General features: G+C 44.8%; 1 protein-coding gene across 1 annotated transcript in view; it reads right to left on the reverse strand.

The window, feature by feature from the left end:
• Window positions 1-3,780: 3,780 nt before the first annotated feature.
• Window positions 3,781-16,997, reverse strand: part of LOC116420252 (activating signal cointegrator 1 complex subunit 2 homolog) — a 29,067-nt gene continuing 15,850 nt past the window's right edge. Inside the window, exons 2-3 of the mRNA XM_031944612.1 lie at window positions 6,419-6,976; window positions 3,781-5,214 (exon numbers count right to left, since the gene is read on the reverse strand). Of these exons, the coding sequence (XP_031800472.1) occupies window positions 4,813-5,214; window positions 6,419-6,976 (960 nt within the window). The 3' untranslated portion in view covers window positions 3,781-4,812. The remainder of the gene's footprint in view (window positions 5,215-6,418; window positions 6,977-16,997) is intronic.

Here is a 16,997-nt window from a genome sequence, read left to right on the forward strand (position 1 = left end):
AAAAGACAGTCCCTACCCCCCTCGAGGAGCTCCCAAGGTTCACAGCACATGGACAACACTGAGACGAGCTGAGAAAGTGGAGGAAGGCCAAGGGCTTACCTGGAGTCAGGGCAAGATGAAGACGTGGAGCCATGTGGGAGAGGATGGGATAAGTTCACTGTAAGGGGGTTGTTCAGGGAATGGTTTGGGCCAAGAAATCTGAAAGAGGCCGCCCGAGGGAAGAGTAAGAAGGGGGCAGTGGGGAGGGAAGGGGCTGCGTTGTGGTTGGCGTTCCTTGGAATCAATGACTGGAGCCACTTGTGGCCCTGTGGCTTCTCCTTTAGCCAGATCTCCTGCTTCAAATGACCAGTGCGTGCAGATGGATGTTTCTCTCCCAGGTGAGAAAATAGCAGCCTTAATTACCTCGCATTCAGAACCATTTCTCCTTTCTCACAGGAATGCCTCATCCGGATCTTGGAGGCTTGCATTGCTTATGAGCAGAGTATATCTTTAATCCCTCCTTTAGAGTCATTGACCCAGTTCACCTGTCTTCCTGCCCCCAAATCTAAATGAATTATATAACAAAGAACTTAGACCGAAAGTGGAGTGGAAGATGAGTGTTCCTTCCTGCTTAGTTAAAAAAGAATTACATATTCCCGTCTCTCCTTCCCTCTCCCCTTTCTCTTTTGTTCTTTCTCTCCCTCTTCTCTCCTACTGTCTATCTCTCTCTCTCAGTGGAACCACTTCGTGAAATGGGCTGTGGAGGGAGGCAAAATGTCATCACTCCCCGAACTCCTGGGCAGCTTTGATTCCAAGGGCAGTATCCAACAGCTCAAGAGGGAAGAAGAATCCTGGTGGCTGCAACTCTTAGGCCTCGTGCTCAGCCTTTTCTTGGGAGAGAGCATTGAAAATTGGGACTGAGGGATGGTGGATGTCGAGGTTCGTCAGACCTCTGCTTTTAGGCCACGGTGCCTTTGGTAAATTCTAAGAACTTCATTTGCATTTGCCGGGTCTTTGTGGGTACTGGTGAACAGCTGCTCCTATTAAAAGGGAGATTTACAGAAAGAATCGAAGAACGAGCCAGTGTACAGCGTGTGCCGATGCTGGCATTTATCCCCAGCAGAAGGTCTGCCTGAAAGAAGCGTTGCTGACAAATCTCTATCAAGTCCTCCTGTACCCAAAAGATCAGGATTGCTGAGATCTGTCCAAGGACCGGCCACGTTAGCCAAGCTGACATCTGGAAAGAAGGATCAACTCCCTCAGTAAACGTAGTCCAACAAAACAAACCTGTACATCGGCCCTGTCCGCCTCAGTCTACACTTCAGAAGTTCAAAATTAATACAATTGACTTCACTTATTCAAAGGCTGTATGATGACAATCCTCCAAGTTCGGAAGCTTGCTTCTGGGAATGCTACAGGTAAGGGTGTGTGAAACTGACAAAACTTTAAAAGTCCCATTCCAGTGTCCCTCCATTTAACGTCCCATTCTTGGCTCTTGAGGACATTGACCTTAAAGACAGGTAGATGGCAAATCTGAGCTCTTTGCGCTGCAAGGGGTGGGGGTGAGGGTGGGGTGTGTGGTAGCCCTTCATTTAGGGGGTTCTGGCCAGTGTGAAAGAATGTTTTTGATAGAAAGCCAGCCGCTTCCTGACTGCGTGGTCCATTTCCTTTCTATAGCCGATCAAAGGTGTCCTGTCTAACCCTACCGAGTATCTTGGTACAGGCTCAAAAGACTCAAGGAGTGGTTTGAGAATAGAATTTACAGAAGCAAATGACTAGAGGAACAACAGTGTCCATTACCCAGGTCCCTGAACCTCCTGCAGTTATTCCCTCTGCTGGGATTTTGAAGTAACTGGGATGGAGCAATACCTTTGCTTAGCTGAATTATTCAGTTTAATAGGTGAGCTTTATTAGTGCCTGGGCAGAAGCAGGTAGAGATAGGCTTGATTATGGCAAAGTGGATAACAAACACACTTCCATTTGGGTCCCTCCCATGGCACGGGACCCTGGCAAGCCCTCTCTATGCCCCAGGAAATGTCAGAAACTAAGTTTTCAGTAACATAGGTGGCAATGCAATTGATGTGGGCTTTTCTCGTTATGGACCAGAACTCTACTTGAAACAAGGATTCTTACAAGTTGTTAAGTCAGTGGAATTGGTGAGACGGTTAGCATGGTGCTTAATAGTTCTCTAAGTTCGGTTTGATTATTTAATCTTATAACAAGTAATGGTTCCCTAGTGAAATAATGATTGACTTATTCTCAGTATACTGCATATAAACCGGGACAAAGTTGGCCAGAGAGGGGCTCGGAGACAGACTCGGAGAGGACAAGAGGACTGGAGGCGGGAGCTCAAGCTCTGGGACTGAGACAGACTTCGGAGACCGTCGTGGTGGTCCTCCTGCCTCCCCAACAGAACCAAGACCCATTCCGGAGGACCTCCAGAAAGCTGGCCTGGGACCCAGGCAAGGAAAGTAGGAGGAGATAATAAAGTAGTGAGGAGATAATAAAGGATTTGGATTTATCCCTGGCTATTCTTGTGGTGATTACTCAGCTGAAATGAAGGTTGGGCCAGAGACCTCCAGAAAACCAACCAGAACACTACATTTTCCCACTGCAGATCCTTGCATACCACTAACAAAAGTCTAGTACCAAAGAAAGCCAAATGGGAAATCAACAGTGGGGGGGGGGGGTTCAGAGTTTTGTTTTTAAGGGAAATCGTGGCCTCCTTGTTTAGGGAAGTTCTACATGAGAACTAGGGCCCTCTTATTCAAAAGATTCTTTTATGGTTATTGGGCTGTCTGCTATTTGGGGTGGGGGAAATGGTTGCCCACATTTACATATATATGTTGTATATAATGTGCACCAAAAGTGTATAGTCTGAGGCTAACCAAAACTACCAGATACTCCTTGGTGCGATGATTCTAACAAATTAACCTTCAACTTCCTAACCTCGTGAAGGTTTTTAAAAGCCTTTGCCAGTTAAATTATCAGATGAGGACCTTTTTATTGAGCATAACCTCAAGTTCAAGATCTTATCTGACATCTCTGACCCCATTTGGGGTTTTCTTGGCAGAGAAACAAGTATTTGAGGTGTCAGGGAGGATTAGCACCTGGTATGAGAGCTTGCTGAGCCATTTTCAAGTCTGCTCATCCACTTTTGGGGTCTGCCTTTTCCCAGCTCTCATAGGGAACTCCAAGAAGTTTTAGCACGGGCAACAGCCACTTCCCAGGAAAACCATCTCAGCCCATGAGAGCAATCAACAGACCTTCATTCTTATCATGAGTTAGGGGTGAGGGGGCCATATCTAAGCATATTTAGGAATATTGTAGCAGAATGGACCAATGAGAACAATTTATTCCGGTGGCCGAAGCAGAAGCTTTTAAAGAACATTTAGAGCTTAGTCAGACATTCAAGTTGCCCAAGTCATCCCCTCTATACCGGGCCAGTGCTATCATTTTGACTTTTGACCTGCCACTGGACTTGATTCTGAAAGAGGCTGGGAGACTGATGATTCTGCCTCACTTAAATCTAATTCACACTGAAGTCAATTGATGACCCAGTAATGCCCAGAAATAGGTGAATAACATTTTGCAGATGGGGAAAACAAGGTCCAAACACATAAAGCAATAGTCACTTAGGCTCACAGATTTGGAACTGGAAAAGACCTTAGAGTTCACCAAATTCATCAAAGTCCCTTCCACCCCAAAATCCATAATCCCAAATGACAGAGCTGAGAGCTCAGTCTGAACGCCACTGACCACCTTCAGGCCCAAATAAGACAGCCAAACACATTGTGAATAGAATAAATGTTTATTCTAAGATTAGAATTAAAATGGGCATTACCCATTGAGATTAGAATTAAAATGGGCATTACCCATTGAGATTAGAATTAAAATGGGCATTACCCATTGACATTAGAATTGGAATGGGCATTACCCATTGACATTAGAATTGGAATGGGCATTACCCATTGACATTAGAATTGGAATGGGCATTACCCATTGACATTAGAATTGGAATGGGCATTACCCATTGAGATTAGAATTAAAATGGGCATTACCCATTGAGATTAGAATTAAAATGGGCATTACCCATTGAGATTAGAATTGGAATGGGCATTACCCATTGACATTAGAATTGGAATGGGCATTACCCATTGACATTAGAATTGGAATGGGCATTACCCATTGACATTAGAATTGGAATGGGCATTACCCATTGACATTAGAATTGGAATGGCATTACCCATTGACATTAGAATTGGAATGGGCATTACCCATTGACATTAGAATTGGAATGGGCATTACCCATTGACATTAGAATTGGAATGGGCATTACCCATTGACATTAGAATTGGAATGGGCATTACCCATTGACATTAGAATTGGAATGGGCATTACCCATTGACATTAGAATTGGAATGGGCATTACCCATTGACATTAGAATTGGAATGGGCATTACCCATTGAGATTAGAATTAAAATGGGCATTACCCATTGAGATTAGAATTGGAATGGGCATTACCCATTGACATTAGAATTGGAATGGGCATTACCCATTGAGATTAGAATTAAAATGGGCATTACCCATTGAGATTAGAATTAAAATGGGCATTACCCATTGAGATTAGAATTAAAATGGGCATTACCCATTGACATTAGAATTGGAATGGGCATTACCCATTGACATTAGAATTGGAATGGGCATTACCCATTGACATTAGAATTGGAATGGGCATTACCCATTGACATTAGAATTGGAATGGGCATTACCCATTGACATTAGAATTAAAATGGGCATTGCCCATTAGGCCAAAGAGCCCTTGCAGCGAGCTACTGCCGTGAAAGTGTAGGGTAGGGCTGTACTTGATTGCCAGAACGGAACCGCTTCAATGACAGACACCTCCACAATCTGGAGCCCCAAGATCTGGGCTGTTCTTGAGTGGCCTCTGGTTGCATGTTTTCGCCCAGGGGATTCACTCTTGTTCTCCTGGTAAAGGTTTGTCGGAACCATTGAAAAAGGCGGTGAAAACTAAAACGAGAAGTAAGCGGTGGTGGATCACCATGACTTGGTTGAGTCCTGGGGGGACTTTCATGCCAAAGTTCATTCCTTCTGGCTTGCGATTTGGCTTGTGGCTTGGTTTGTGGCTGGGTTTGTGGCTTGGGTGGCTTGGCTTGTGATCTGGCTTGTGGCTTGGCCTGCGGCTTAGCCTGCTGTTTGAATTGCGGCTTGAACTGCGAATAGGAGAAAGGAAGGTTAGAGGCAGGAGATGATGAGAAAGGCCCAGGAGGAAGCCGGAACCTAATAAGGCAATACACAAAGTGCTCATTTCTAGCTCCAGCACACTGCCTTTGTGGGGGACTGTCTGCTTCGGCTGGCCTTATAGTTCTGCCACTAGACAGCCCCCCAAAATAGCTTTCTGTCTCGATTCCTCCCTTAATTCTTCTAGGATCCCTCTTGCTGGCCCTATGATATACATCACACCCTAGATATGATCCCTGTCCTCCAGGTACCCCTCATAAGCTCCCCAAACCCTCTGCATGCTCTACACCGTTTATGTGCCCCACATACTCCAAGTGCTTACACAAGTGCTTCATATGTCCATGTCACAGTGCCCTCTACCCTGCGGGCCCCCCACAATTTCCAGGTGCCCTTGCCACAAGCGTTCCATCAACTGTGTGCTCCTTACATATGTGCCCAACACTCTAGATGCCCCATCCCCCATAGATGTTCCACACTACCTATGTGTCCCTTGCCACACAAATGTTCCACACCGTATATCCCAAACCTTCAGGTGATTCGAGCCGTACAAGTTGTCCCACACCTTATATGGACCCCATACTCTATCTCTTGCCACACGTGCGGCTCATACCTTATATGTGCCCCATGCCCTCTCTACGCCACGCCCCTTAAGGTGCCTGCCTCATGCTACATAAGAACCCTATACTCCAAGTATACCTCATGCCCTCCAACTGCCCCATGCCATGCAAGTGCTTCCTTATATGTGCCCTACACTCTCCAGGAGTCCCCCTCCTCCTTATATATGCCCCCTTCACCTAGGTGTCCCCCCCATACCCTTCAACTGCCCCATGTCGCACAGGTGGCCAACACTTTATACATGCCCCACATACTTCAGGGCCTCTTATCACACAAGTGTCCTGCACTCTCAATGTGCCCTCCCATCCTCCCATGTGACTTTGCCAGCAAAGTCCCCCACTCTGTGTACCCCATGCCCTCCAGGTACCACACGCTACCCAAGTACCACACGCCCTCTCTGTGTCCTCACCTACTTCAGATACCTCTTGCCCACTACAGCCCCATACCCTCTATGGGCCTCAAGCCACGTAAATGCGCTAATTGTGTCCCTCAGCCTGGAAGTCTCCACACGAGTATTCCATGCCTTATTTGTGCCTACATGTACACATTTAACTGGCCCACCTTCCTTTGATGATGTCTCCTTTCTAATAGTTCTTTTTCCAGGGTTGGTAATGACTTTTGATGGTTCCATTCTATTTTTTGCCAGGTTCTTTTGTGGATGTTAAAGTCCATTTTTCCTAGGAAGTTTTCATCTATCACGGTCAGGTCAGATGGTTTTAGGTCTTTTGCTGGTGTAACTAAATCACGTTTACTAACAGTGATTTTATTGTCCTGACCCGTGATGATGTATTTGATGACGATGCCGCGGTCAGGCCGGTCTTTGTTCTGATTGTCTTTGCCACTGTGATCACTGTCAGATTTTTCGCAGACTTTTTCATTGGTAACGGATCTCTGATATACACTTTTGTCAGAGATGTCCTCTTGAATTTGATAAGAAGGAAAATAGCCGGTGGAAATGCTCGATTCACTCGGACTCGACTCATCAAAGAGCGAGCTGTTGTTATCCATCTCTTCTGAGTCCACCCAAGACATACAGCTAGATGATGTGGAGTTCAGTAATGGTGGAAAAATTTCAGAGAATATTGCTCTTTCTTCCAAGCCCAAGCCCTTGGTGGTTTCCTGGAAGAAAAATGAAATGAGGTGAGAATTGCTCCACCAATGATTGTCTTTGTGCAATCGCAGCCACTTTCTACAAAACTCTCAAGAGCAGGGGGGGAGAGGGGGGGCGTTCTCGGGCTCGGTAGTCACTGTGTAAGTCACTGGTACTTGGCGCTAGCTAGGTTAAGGATGAACTTTTTCTCAGGGCTTATCTACCACTTCCCCTCCGTGGAACCCTCGAGCAACTCAATTTCTCTGGGCCTCAGTTTCCTCAAATGTAAAATGATCTTCCAGTTCCATATCAAGCAATCAACAACCACATTTATTAATCACCTGCTCTAGACCAGGCACTAGAGATACAAAGTGCAAAGAAACGAGTTTACATTCGAAAAAACAAGTTAATGTGTGTGTGTATGTATATAATCAGGCAATGTTAACATGGAGAGAGTAATTAAATCCAAGGTAGTTTAGGAGTGAGGGCACTGGCACATTTGGGGGAATTCACAGTCTTCATGCAGAAAATGGTGCCTGAGATGGCTCCTTAAAAAAAGACCTTCTATGAGGCAGAAGTAAGGAGGGAGGGCCTTCTAGGTATGAGAAGTCAAGGCTTCTTAAACTTTTTCCACTCGTGACTCCTTTTGGCCTGGGAAATTTTTACATGACCCTGGGTATAGCGATACATAAAATAGGTATGCAAATCAAAAATTTATTGATAATAAACCATAGTTTCACACCCCCACATTCAGTTAGGCAACAACCCCCACTTTGAGAAGCTTTGTGATAAATCACCAAAGGCACTGAGATAAGAAGAACAGAAGACCAGTTTAAATGGATCATAGGGTGAGGGAGGAACAGGGATGTCCATCGAGGTTGAAAAAGTAGTTTGGAAGAAAAAAAGAGGAAAAGGAGCTTGGGTCCAGGTTGTAGAGGCTCTAAAAACTAAACAGAGGTGGCAGCTAAGTAGCACAGTGGTTAGAGCACCAGCCCTGAAGTCAGGAAGACCTGAGTTCAAATCTAACCTCAGACACTTAACACTTTCTAGCTGTGTGACCTTGGGCAAGTCACTTAACCCCAATTGCCTCAGGGGAAAAAAACGACTAAACAGAGGAATTTATATATTATCCTAGAGGTGACAAGTAGCAACAGGAGTTGATTGTTAAGAGTCTTATAGTCGGATCTGCACTTAAGAAAACCATTTTGACAACAGTGGAAAAAATAGACAGCAGGAGGACAGACTTGAACTTGAAGCAGGGAAACTAAGGCTAGTTCGGGTGTTAAGGAGGTGCTAAGGGCCTAAACTAAGGTGATGGCTGTGCGAGTATAAAGAAGAGAGTCAACAAAAGATGGCGGGATGATAGAAATGGTAGGGCTAGTGAAAAGGAGAGGAAAGGAAAGAAACATTACTCTGGAGGGAGGAGGTGGTTCCACTGGTGAATGCTCCTAAGGTAAAGAGGAGACAAGGACTTTACAATGGATGGGATGATCGGGGAATTTGGTGGCCTGAGAAGTCTAATTGTCTGGGGGGCTGTCAGAGGTGATCGGCACCAGGAGAAGTCAGAGGGCATGGACACAGGAGGTTTCTAAGCAAGTGGGGGGCAGGGGAAGGTCAAGAAGAGAGAGATTAGAGCAGCGGGTAGGTTTGGGGGCTACTGTAAATCAGTGTCCTCTCTGATACCTGCAATAATTGCTATTGTTTTGAGAGGCACAGTGAAAAGGGGGAATTCATGAGGGAAACCCTACAAGGCAATGGCAGAGGGGACAGAAGATAAAATGGATCCCTTGGAAACTTTGATTCTATAAAGAATAGCGAGAAAAATGAGAGAAGAAATGACTCTAATGGCCATGAATCAGAGGATGAGGATCTAGAATAGACAGAAAGATGGACAGGGAGGAGAATGAGAAAAATCCTTTTTGGAAATGGGGCACAGAAAATGAAGTAAAACTAATGAACAGGATTAGCTGAAGGGAAAGAGAGGAAGGGGAGATATCAAATGAGAAGAGAGGACCAGGAGGCAGGGGAAGAGAGCCAGAGAGAGCAGGGCTACCTTAAAAAAAAGATTAAAGTAAAGGAAAGAACACATTTACAGAGGAAGAGGGAACTTGAAATTAAAAAGCTTCTGTATAATGTTAATGTATGTAGCACAAGAAGGAAGTGATGGAGTAGGAAAAAAAAGTTCTTTGTATAAAATGTCTCTGCTAAGGGATATATTTTGTTGACTTTGTTGTTCGAGCGTTTTAGTCACATCCAACTCTTTGTGACCCCATTTGGGTTTTCTTCACAGAGATACTGAAGTGGTTTGCTGTTTCCTTCTCCAGATCATCTTACAGATGAGGAAACAGACTCACAAGTGAAGTGTCTTACCCATGGTTCCATAGCTAGGAAGTGGCCAAGGGCAGATTTGAATTTAGCTCTTCCTGACTCCAGGCCTGGTGCTGTATGTATCCACTGTGCCATTCTGTGTGTCTGCCCACACACATACATACAAACACCCACCCATCCACACCCACACTCATATATATGTATCCACTGGGCCAGTATATATTATATATATATATATATATATATATATATATATATATATATATATACACACACACACTATGTTTATATACATACATACGTATGCATATGTACAGATATATGGGTCAAAGGATATGAACAAACAGTTTTCATAAGAACTGCAAAGTATTTACAATTAGATGAAAAAAAGTTCCAAATCACTAAGAAACATGAATCAACACATTTCAGAAGTTTCACCTCACACCCTGCAAAAATGGCAAGTATGACATGTAATATTAGAGGGGTTGTGCAAGGATTAGCACACATACATTGTTGGTGGAGCTGGGAAGGAGTACAATCATTCTGGGAAGAATTTAGAATTATTCAAATAAAGTGACTAAAATATTCATAACCTTATACCCTTTGAACTAGAAACTCCCATTTATTATGCCAAGTGACAAAAATGTTCATACCTTTTAAACCAGTGACCCTAAGGAAGATAACGTTAAGAAAAAAGTCCCTATATACCCAAACATTTATAACAGAATATTTTGTGATCATTAAAAATTGAAAAGCTGGAACAGAAGGTTTTGCAAGGGTCAGTGCCGAAAAATCACCCTTGTATATATCCTGTAAATAAAAAGGTATTAAAAAAAACTGAGTAAAGAAACCAAAAAAAAATTGGCAACAAAGTATATACCCATCAACTGAGAATGACTAAATAAATTGTGGTACATGAATGTAACAATATTACTGTGCTGTAAGAAAAATACATGAATACAGAGAAGCATGGAAAGAACATTATGAACTGATACAGAGCCAAGGAAACAATATACATAGTAACTATAAGTAAAAGTAAATTTAACAAAATTATTCAGATCAAGTATAAGTCAAATGAAGACCTATAAAAAGACACCCTCAATCTATCCTTTGGAAGAGATGAGAGGTCCACAGATGTCACACATTGCATGTGCTTTGCAACTTTTTCGATGTACTGATTCAGTTATGCTGACCTTTTTTTCTTTTAAAAAATTTTTCATATGAGATGGCTCTGGGAGGGAGGAGGAGGATGCATGGGATACTATGGTGATGTAAGAAATGGAAAATATCAATACAAACTTATTTTTGAAAAGAATTAAAAAATTTAGACGAAGACAGGTTAAGAAAAAGGTAATGGGTTCAGTTTGAATACGTTGAGCTTGAGATATTCTCCAGGAATTTGAAATGTCTACTGGGCAACTGGGGTTGCAGGACGGACGCTCAGGGGAGACTGGGACTGAATATCTAGATGTGACAGTTATCGGCACCGAGATAATCATTAAATTTATGGGAGGCGGCAAAGTCTCCAAAAGGGTATAGGGAGAGAAGAGTAAGGGACCTAGAATGGAGAATACTTCGGCCTACACTACATCTGATTGTGCTCTGGATGAAGACTGAGCAAGGGAGACTGAGGCAGAACAGTCAGATAGGTAGAAGAAGAACCAGGAGAAAATTACTTCCAAAAAGCCCAGATGGAAGAGACTATCCAAGACAAAGAGGTCCATGGTGTTAAAATATAGCAGATGGGGCCAGAACATCAGGACTGAGAAATGCGCATCAGATTTGGTAAGAGATCATTTGGAGGGGTACAGGATTATCAGTTCAGTTTGTACTTCTATATAATTTATATAGTTTTTTTTAAAAATACACAAATTAACAACTTTGGAGAAAGCGGTGTCAATGAGTGATGAAATCAGAGGCCAGATAACAAAAGGCTAAGGAGTAACAGAGATATGGAGAGACAGATTGAGGGGGTGGTTAGAGACTAGTGACACAGTTTTGTTTTTTTGAAACGATGGGGGATTCTTGGGCACCAACTGAAGGCAATGCAGAAGGAGCCAGTAGATAAAGAGAGCCTGAAGATTAGAGGGGAAAGAGATAATTGAGGTTGCAATCTGTTGGAGAAGTTGGGAGGGGATGGACTTGAGGATACCAGAGGAATTGGCCTTGGCCAGGAGAAGGGCCACCTCATTGTCAGAGATTAGGGGAAAGGAGGAGAGCATGGTGGAGGTGGGGAGGTGATCTTGGGGAATATGAGATGGAGGAAAAGAGAAAGAAAGAAGCTCATCTCCAATGGCCTCGATTTTCTTAGCCAAATAGGAGGGAGTGTCCTTAGTTGAAGGGGGAAGGGGAGAGGGGGAGGCCGAGAAGGAGAGAGATTTGGGATAGTTTCCATGAGGAGGGAGATCTTTGGTTCTGCATCTACACTAGAATCCAGAAGTCTTCTTCCCTTGGGGCCTATTGGCTCTTGTCTCACTGCTTTTAAAATAATACTTGTTCCCTTTCCATTGAATATTCATTTTTCTTATCAAAGGGTTCTTCCACATAAAAGTTTTGTTCCCATGGTTCATTAACATGAAAAGGTGATCCACCTTTTCTCCTCCTAAGGACTGGAAGAAAAGAGAGGGGGAGCTTAAAAGAGCAGGAAAACCCACACCAGACAGTGTCATGGGGCTTTGCTGAAATGATCAAACATACACACACACAAACACAAACACACACATATAAACACACACACACAAACACATATAAACACACATACATATAAATGCATACACACACATTTGCACACTCATACAGTTAAACATATACACATTCATGTATATACATACAACTACATCAACATCCATACACTTTCCATGTGTGCATACATGTGCACACAACACATTCACATACATGCACAATATACACAAAACACGCACATGCACATAAACATACAACACAGTCTACACAATATATACACACAAATGTCAAAACACATACATTCATATGTATACAAATGCTCACACACATATAAATATTAACATACACATAGGTACACCTGTATATGTATGTGCATGTGCATTTGTATGTGTATATGAGATTGTTTTTCTATCCGTGTATGAGTCTGTGTGTATGTGTGAATGTGTGTGTTTTTACATATGCATGTGTAAATGCGTGTGCATGTAGGTGAATATGTTGCATGTGTATATGTGTTTGTTGTATGGGTTTTGTGTATGTGGGTGTGTTGTGTGTGAATGTGTGCCCATGTGTATGTGTGTATTGTACATTTGTATGCATGTGTGTGTTTGTATCTGTGTGGATTGTGCATGTGTGTGTGTTTATATGTTTCGGTGTACATGTTTTGATGGTGTGGGTGTATACGCGTCTATGTTATGTGGGCAGGTATATGTAAATGTTTGTGTCTATATGTTTATGTGAATGTGTGTCTAGGTGTGCATGAGTATATGTGCATGTGTGTGAATCTGTGTTTATGTGTGTATGTGTGTGAAAGTAGATATATGTGTGAATGTGCATATGTAAGTTTGTATGTGTGTATGAGTGTATATGCATTTGTACGTGTGACTGTGAGGGTGTGGGGGTGTATTTGTGTGAAGTTCTGTGAACGTGCATATGAGTGGCTGTGTGTGCATACATATATCTGCACGTGTATGTGGGTTTATATATTATGTTTGTGGGTTTGGGTATGTATGTGTATGTGTGTAGTTGTATGGCTGTGTATTCATGTGCATGTTTGGATGTATGTGGATATGTGCATTTGTGTGTTCTGGGTGTATATGTGAATTTCTAGCTATGTGTGGACATTTGTGAATCTCTATGTGTGTGTATATATATATATATATATATGTGTGTGTGTGTGTCTTTATGTGTATTGTGTATGGTATATATGTGGGTATGGGTGTGTATGGGTCTGAATGTGTGAATGGAGCTCAGGGACACAGATCACCATAGAGACCAATGTTAGAGAATCACATGGAAATCAAAGGCAAAGACCCCCCCCCCCCTTGGAAGTCAGAACACAATCCCCCATTGAGATCAGAGACACACACACCCCTTTGGAGATCAGGGGCAGAGACCCCCATAGACATCAAGCCAGACCCCCTCCATGGAGATCAGAGACGCGGCCCCCCATTGGCATCAGAGACCCACGTCCCCCCTCTTGGAGATCAGGGGCAGGAGGTCAAATTCACAGACGGGCCATAAAAATCAGGGTCAGACTCCCCATAAAGAGCAGAACAGACCCCCCCCATGGAGAACAGAGTCGCAGGCCCTCCCCATAGAGATCATGGGTAAAAACCCCCCATGGAGGTCAAGGACACAGACTCCCTATGAAGATGAGTGTCACAAACCATTCCAGGGACAAAGACTCCACCATGGACATCAGCAGCAGAGACCCCACATGAGGTCGAGGTCACAGACCCCTTCCAGGGAAAGAGACCCTCCATGAACATCAAGGACATGGATACCTAATGGGGATTATAGGTAGAGACTCCTACCACCACCACCATGGAAATCAGGGAACACAAACTCCCATTGAAGATGGAGGTCAGAGACAACCGCCCATTGAAATTAAGGTGAGAACGCCACTCATGGAAATCAATGTCAGAGACCAGTTATGGAGATCAGGGTCAGAGACCCCCCATGGAGATAAGGGTCCAATATGTCCTGGGGCTGAGCCCCCTTATGAACTAAGACCAGGGGCAGAGATCACACATGGAGATGAGTGTTGTAGACACCCCCCCCCAAGGAGATCAGGGACAGAAGCCCTCCCCCCAGAGATCAGCAGCAGAGACATCCTATGGACCGGCAGGTCACAGATCCCCCAAGGGCAGAGACCCTCCATGGACATCAAGGACAGAGACCCCCATGGAGATCATGGGGTAAGATAGACATAGAAATGAGGGACAGAGAGCTGAAGGCCAAGGAAAAAGGAGGGATGGTGGAAGGAGGGAGCAGAGTGTGTGCAGATGAAAGGGAAAAGATTCACAAAGAAATTGAGGAGTAAAGATGAGGTAATGAGGAAGGGGAGAGAAACGTGTAAGGAACAGAAGGAGGCAGGGTGATTGTGGCAGAGACCCCACCGAGGAGATCAGAGACTGAAAACGGCCATGGAGATTAGGCCCCAAGACCCCACATAGAGATCTTTGTCAGACGCATTATGGAGATATGAGTCACAGGTCCTCCCTGGAGATCAGGGCCCGAGACCACCCAGGGGCAGAGAACCCTTATGGAGATCGGCAGCAGACACACCCCAAGGAGATCAGGGACAAAGACGGCACATTGGGATCTTTGTCAGAGACTCATTCTAGAGATGTGGGTCAGAGTTCCCCCATTAGAGCAGGGTCCAAGGTACGGAAGGGACAGAGAAGCCCTGTGGAGATGTGAGACAGAACCCCCCCATGAAGATGAAGTGCAGGGACCTGCCATGGAATTCAGAATCATAGACCCCCCCCATGGAGGTCAGGGACAGAGAAGTTCCATGAAGATTAGGGTCACAGATCCCCTGGGACAGAAAACCTTCATGGGCAGCAAGGACAGAGTACCCCATTGAGATCAAATTCAGAGACCGATCATAAGAATAAGGATAAAGAACCCTAATGGAAATCAGGGTCAGAGACCCCCCATGGAGATCAGGGTCACAGACACCCCCCCACTAAGGAAAGAGATTCCCAGTAGAGATCAGCGGCAGATACCCAACCATGGGGTATCCAACCATGGAGATCATGGTTGAAGAACCCCCAGGGCAGAGAATCCCAAAGGAGATCAGGGTGAGAGACTTCTCAAGAAGATCAAAGGACCCCCCCCCCCATGGACATTGGGCCAGAGATCAGTTTCAGAGAACTCCCTCATGGAGATCAAGGCAAGACCCACCCTGGAAATCAGGGGAACAGACCCCCCCATGGGGACAGGGAACAGGGACAGGGACAAAAACCCACCATGGAGATCAGGGACAGAGACTGCACATGGAGATTGGTGTGAGATAACCATTATGGATATCAAAAACAGAGATATCCCATGGAGATCAGGGTCTAAGACCCCCATGGACAGCAAACTGCTATGGAAATCAGGGTCCAAAACCCCTGTGGGCAGGGGGCCTTTTTCTTTTGTTTGAGATCAGGGCCAGAGACTTCCCATGAAGATCAGGAGCCTAAACCACCCATGAAGATCAGGCGCAGGGACCAGCCATGGAGTTCAGGGTCATAGACAACCCATGAAAATCAGGGGCAAAGGCCCCCCAAGGAGCTCAGTGTCGGAGACCCATTATGGAGATCAGGCAGAAATCCCTAATGGAGATAAAGGTCAGTGACCCCCCCCCCCATGGAGATCACTGGCAAAGACCCATCATGGACATCAGGGTCAGAGATCCCCCATGGAGATCAGTATATAGAGATCAGTATCAGAGACCCATTATGGAGATCAGGGTCAGAGATCCACCATGGAAATCAGGATCAGAGACCCCCTTGGAGATCAGGGACAGAGGCCCCACATGAAGATTTCTGTCATAGATCCATTAGGGAAATCAAGAGTCACAGATCCCCCATGGAGATCAGGGTCCAGACCACACATGGAGATTAGTGTTGCAGACCCCCCATTGAGATCAGTGACAGATACCTCCCCCCACCTTGATGGCAGAAAACACCCATGCAGATTATGGACACAGACCCTCCAGGGGCTGAGACCCTCTGTGTACAGCAAGTACAGGGACCCACATGGAGATCAATGTCAGAGACCTCCATGGAGACTCATTATGGAGATCAATGTCAGGGATCCCCCTATGGAGATCAGCGGCAGAAACCCCCCATGGAGATCAATGTCAAGAGATCCATTATGGAGATCAGGGACAGAGACCCCCATGGAGATCCATTAGGGAGATCAATCACAGATCCCCCGTGGAGATCAGGGTCAGAGATCTCCCCCCAGGGACGAAGAGATGCTCCATAAACATTAAGGACAGGGATCCCCAAAGAAGATAAAGGTCAGAGACCTCCATTTAAATCAGGGTGAGATTCCACCCATGGAGATCAGTGTCAGAAACACATTATGGAGATCAGTGTCAGAGACCCATTATGGAGATTAGAGTCCTAGATCCCCCATGGAGATCAATGTCAAGAGATCCATTATGGAGATCAGGGACAGAGATCTTCCATGGAGATCAGGGACAGAGATCCCCCTTAGAGGTCAGGAAGAAAGATTCCCCTTGGAGATCAGGAACAAAGACTCTACATGGAAATCACTGTCAAAGATCCATCATGGACATCAGGACAGGGATCCCCAATGAAGATTAAGGTAAAAGACCTCCATTTAAATCAGGGTGAGATTCCACCCATGGAGATCAGTGTCAGAAACCCTTCATAGAGACCAATAGAAAAGACCCCCCATGGAGAACAATAGCAGAGACCTCCATGGAGATCAGTGTCAGAGAACCATTATGGAGATCAGGGACAGAGTCCCCACATGGAGATCTGTGTCATAGATCCATTTCAGAGATCAGAGTCATAGATCCCCCATGGACATCAGGGTCACAGACCTGCCCCCACAAACAGATATGTTCTATGGACATTAAGGACAGGGATCCCAATGAAGATCAAGATCAGACACCTCCATTTAAATCAGGGTGAGATTCCACTAATGGAGATCAGTGTCAAGAGACCCATGATGGAGATCAGGGTCAGAGGTCCCTCTTGAATATCAGGGTCAGTAACTCCCCATGGAGATCAGTAT

The sequence above is a fragment of the Sarcophilus harrisii genome, chromosome X (genome assembly GCF_902635505.1).
Source record: "Sarcophilus harrisii chromosome X, mSarHar1.11, whole genome shotgun sequence".
Lineage (NCBI taxonomy): Eukaryota > Metazoa > Chordata > Mammalia > Dasyuromorphia > Dasyuridae > Sarcophilus > Sarcophilus harrisii.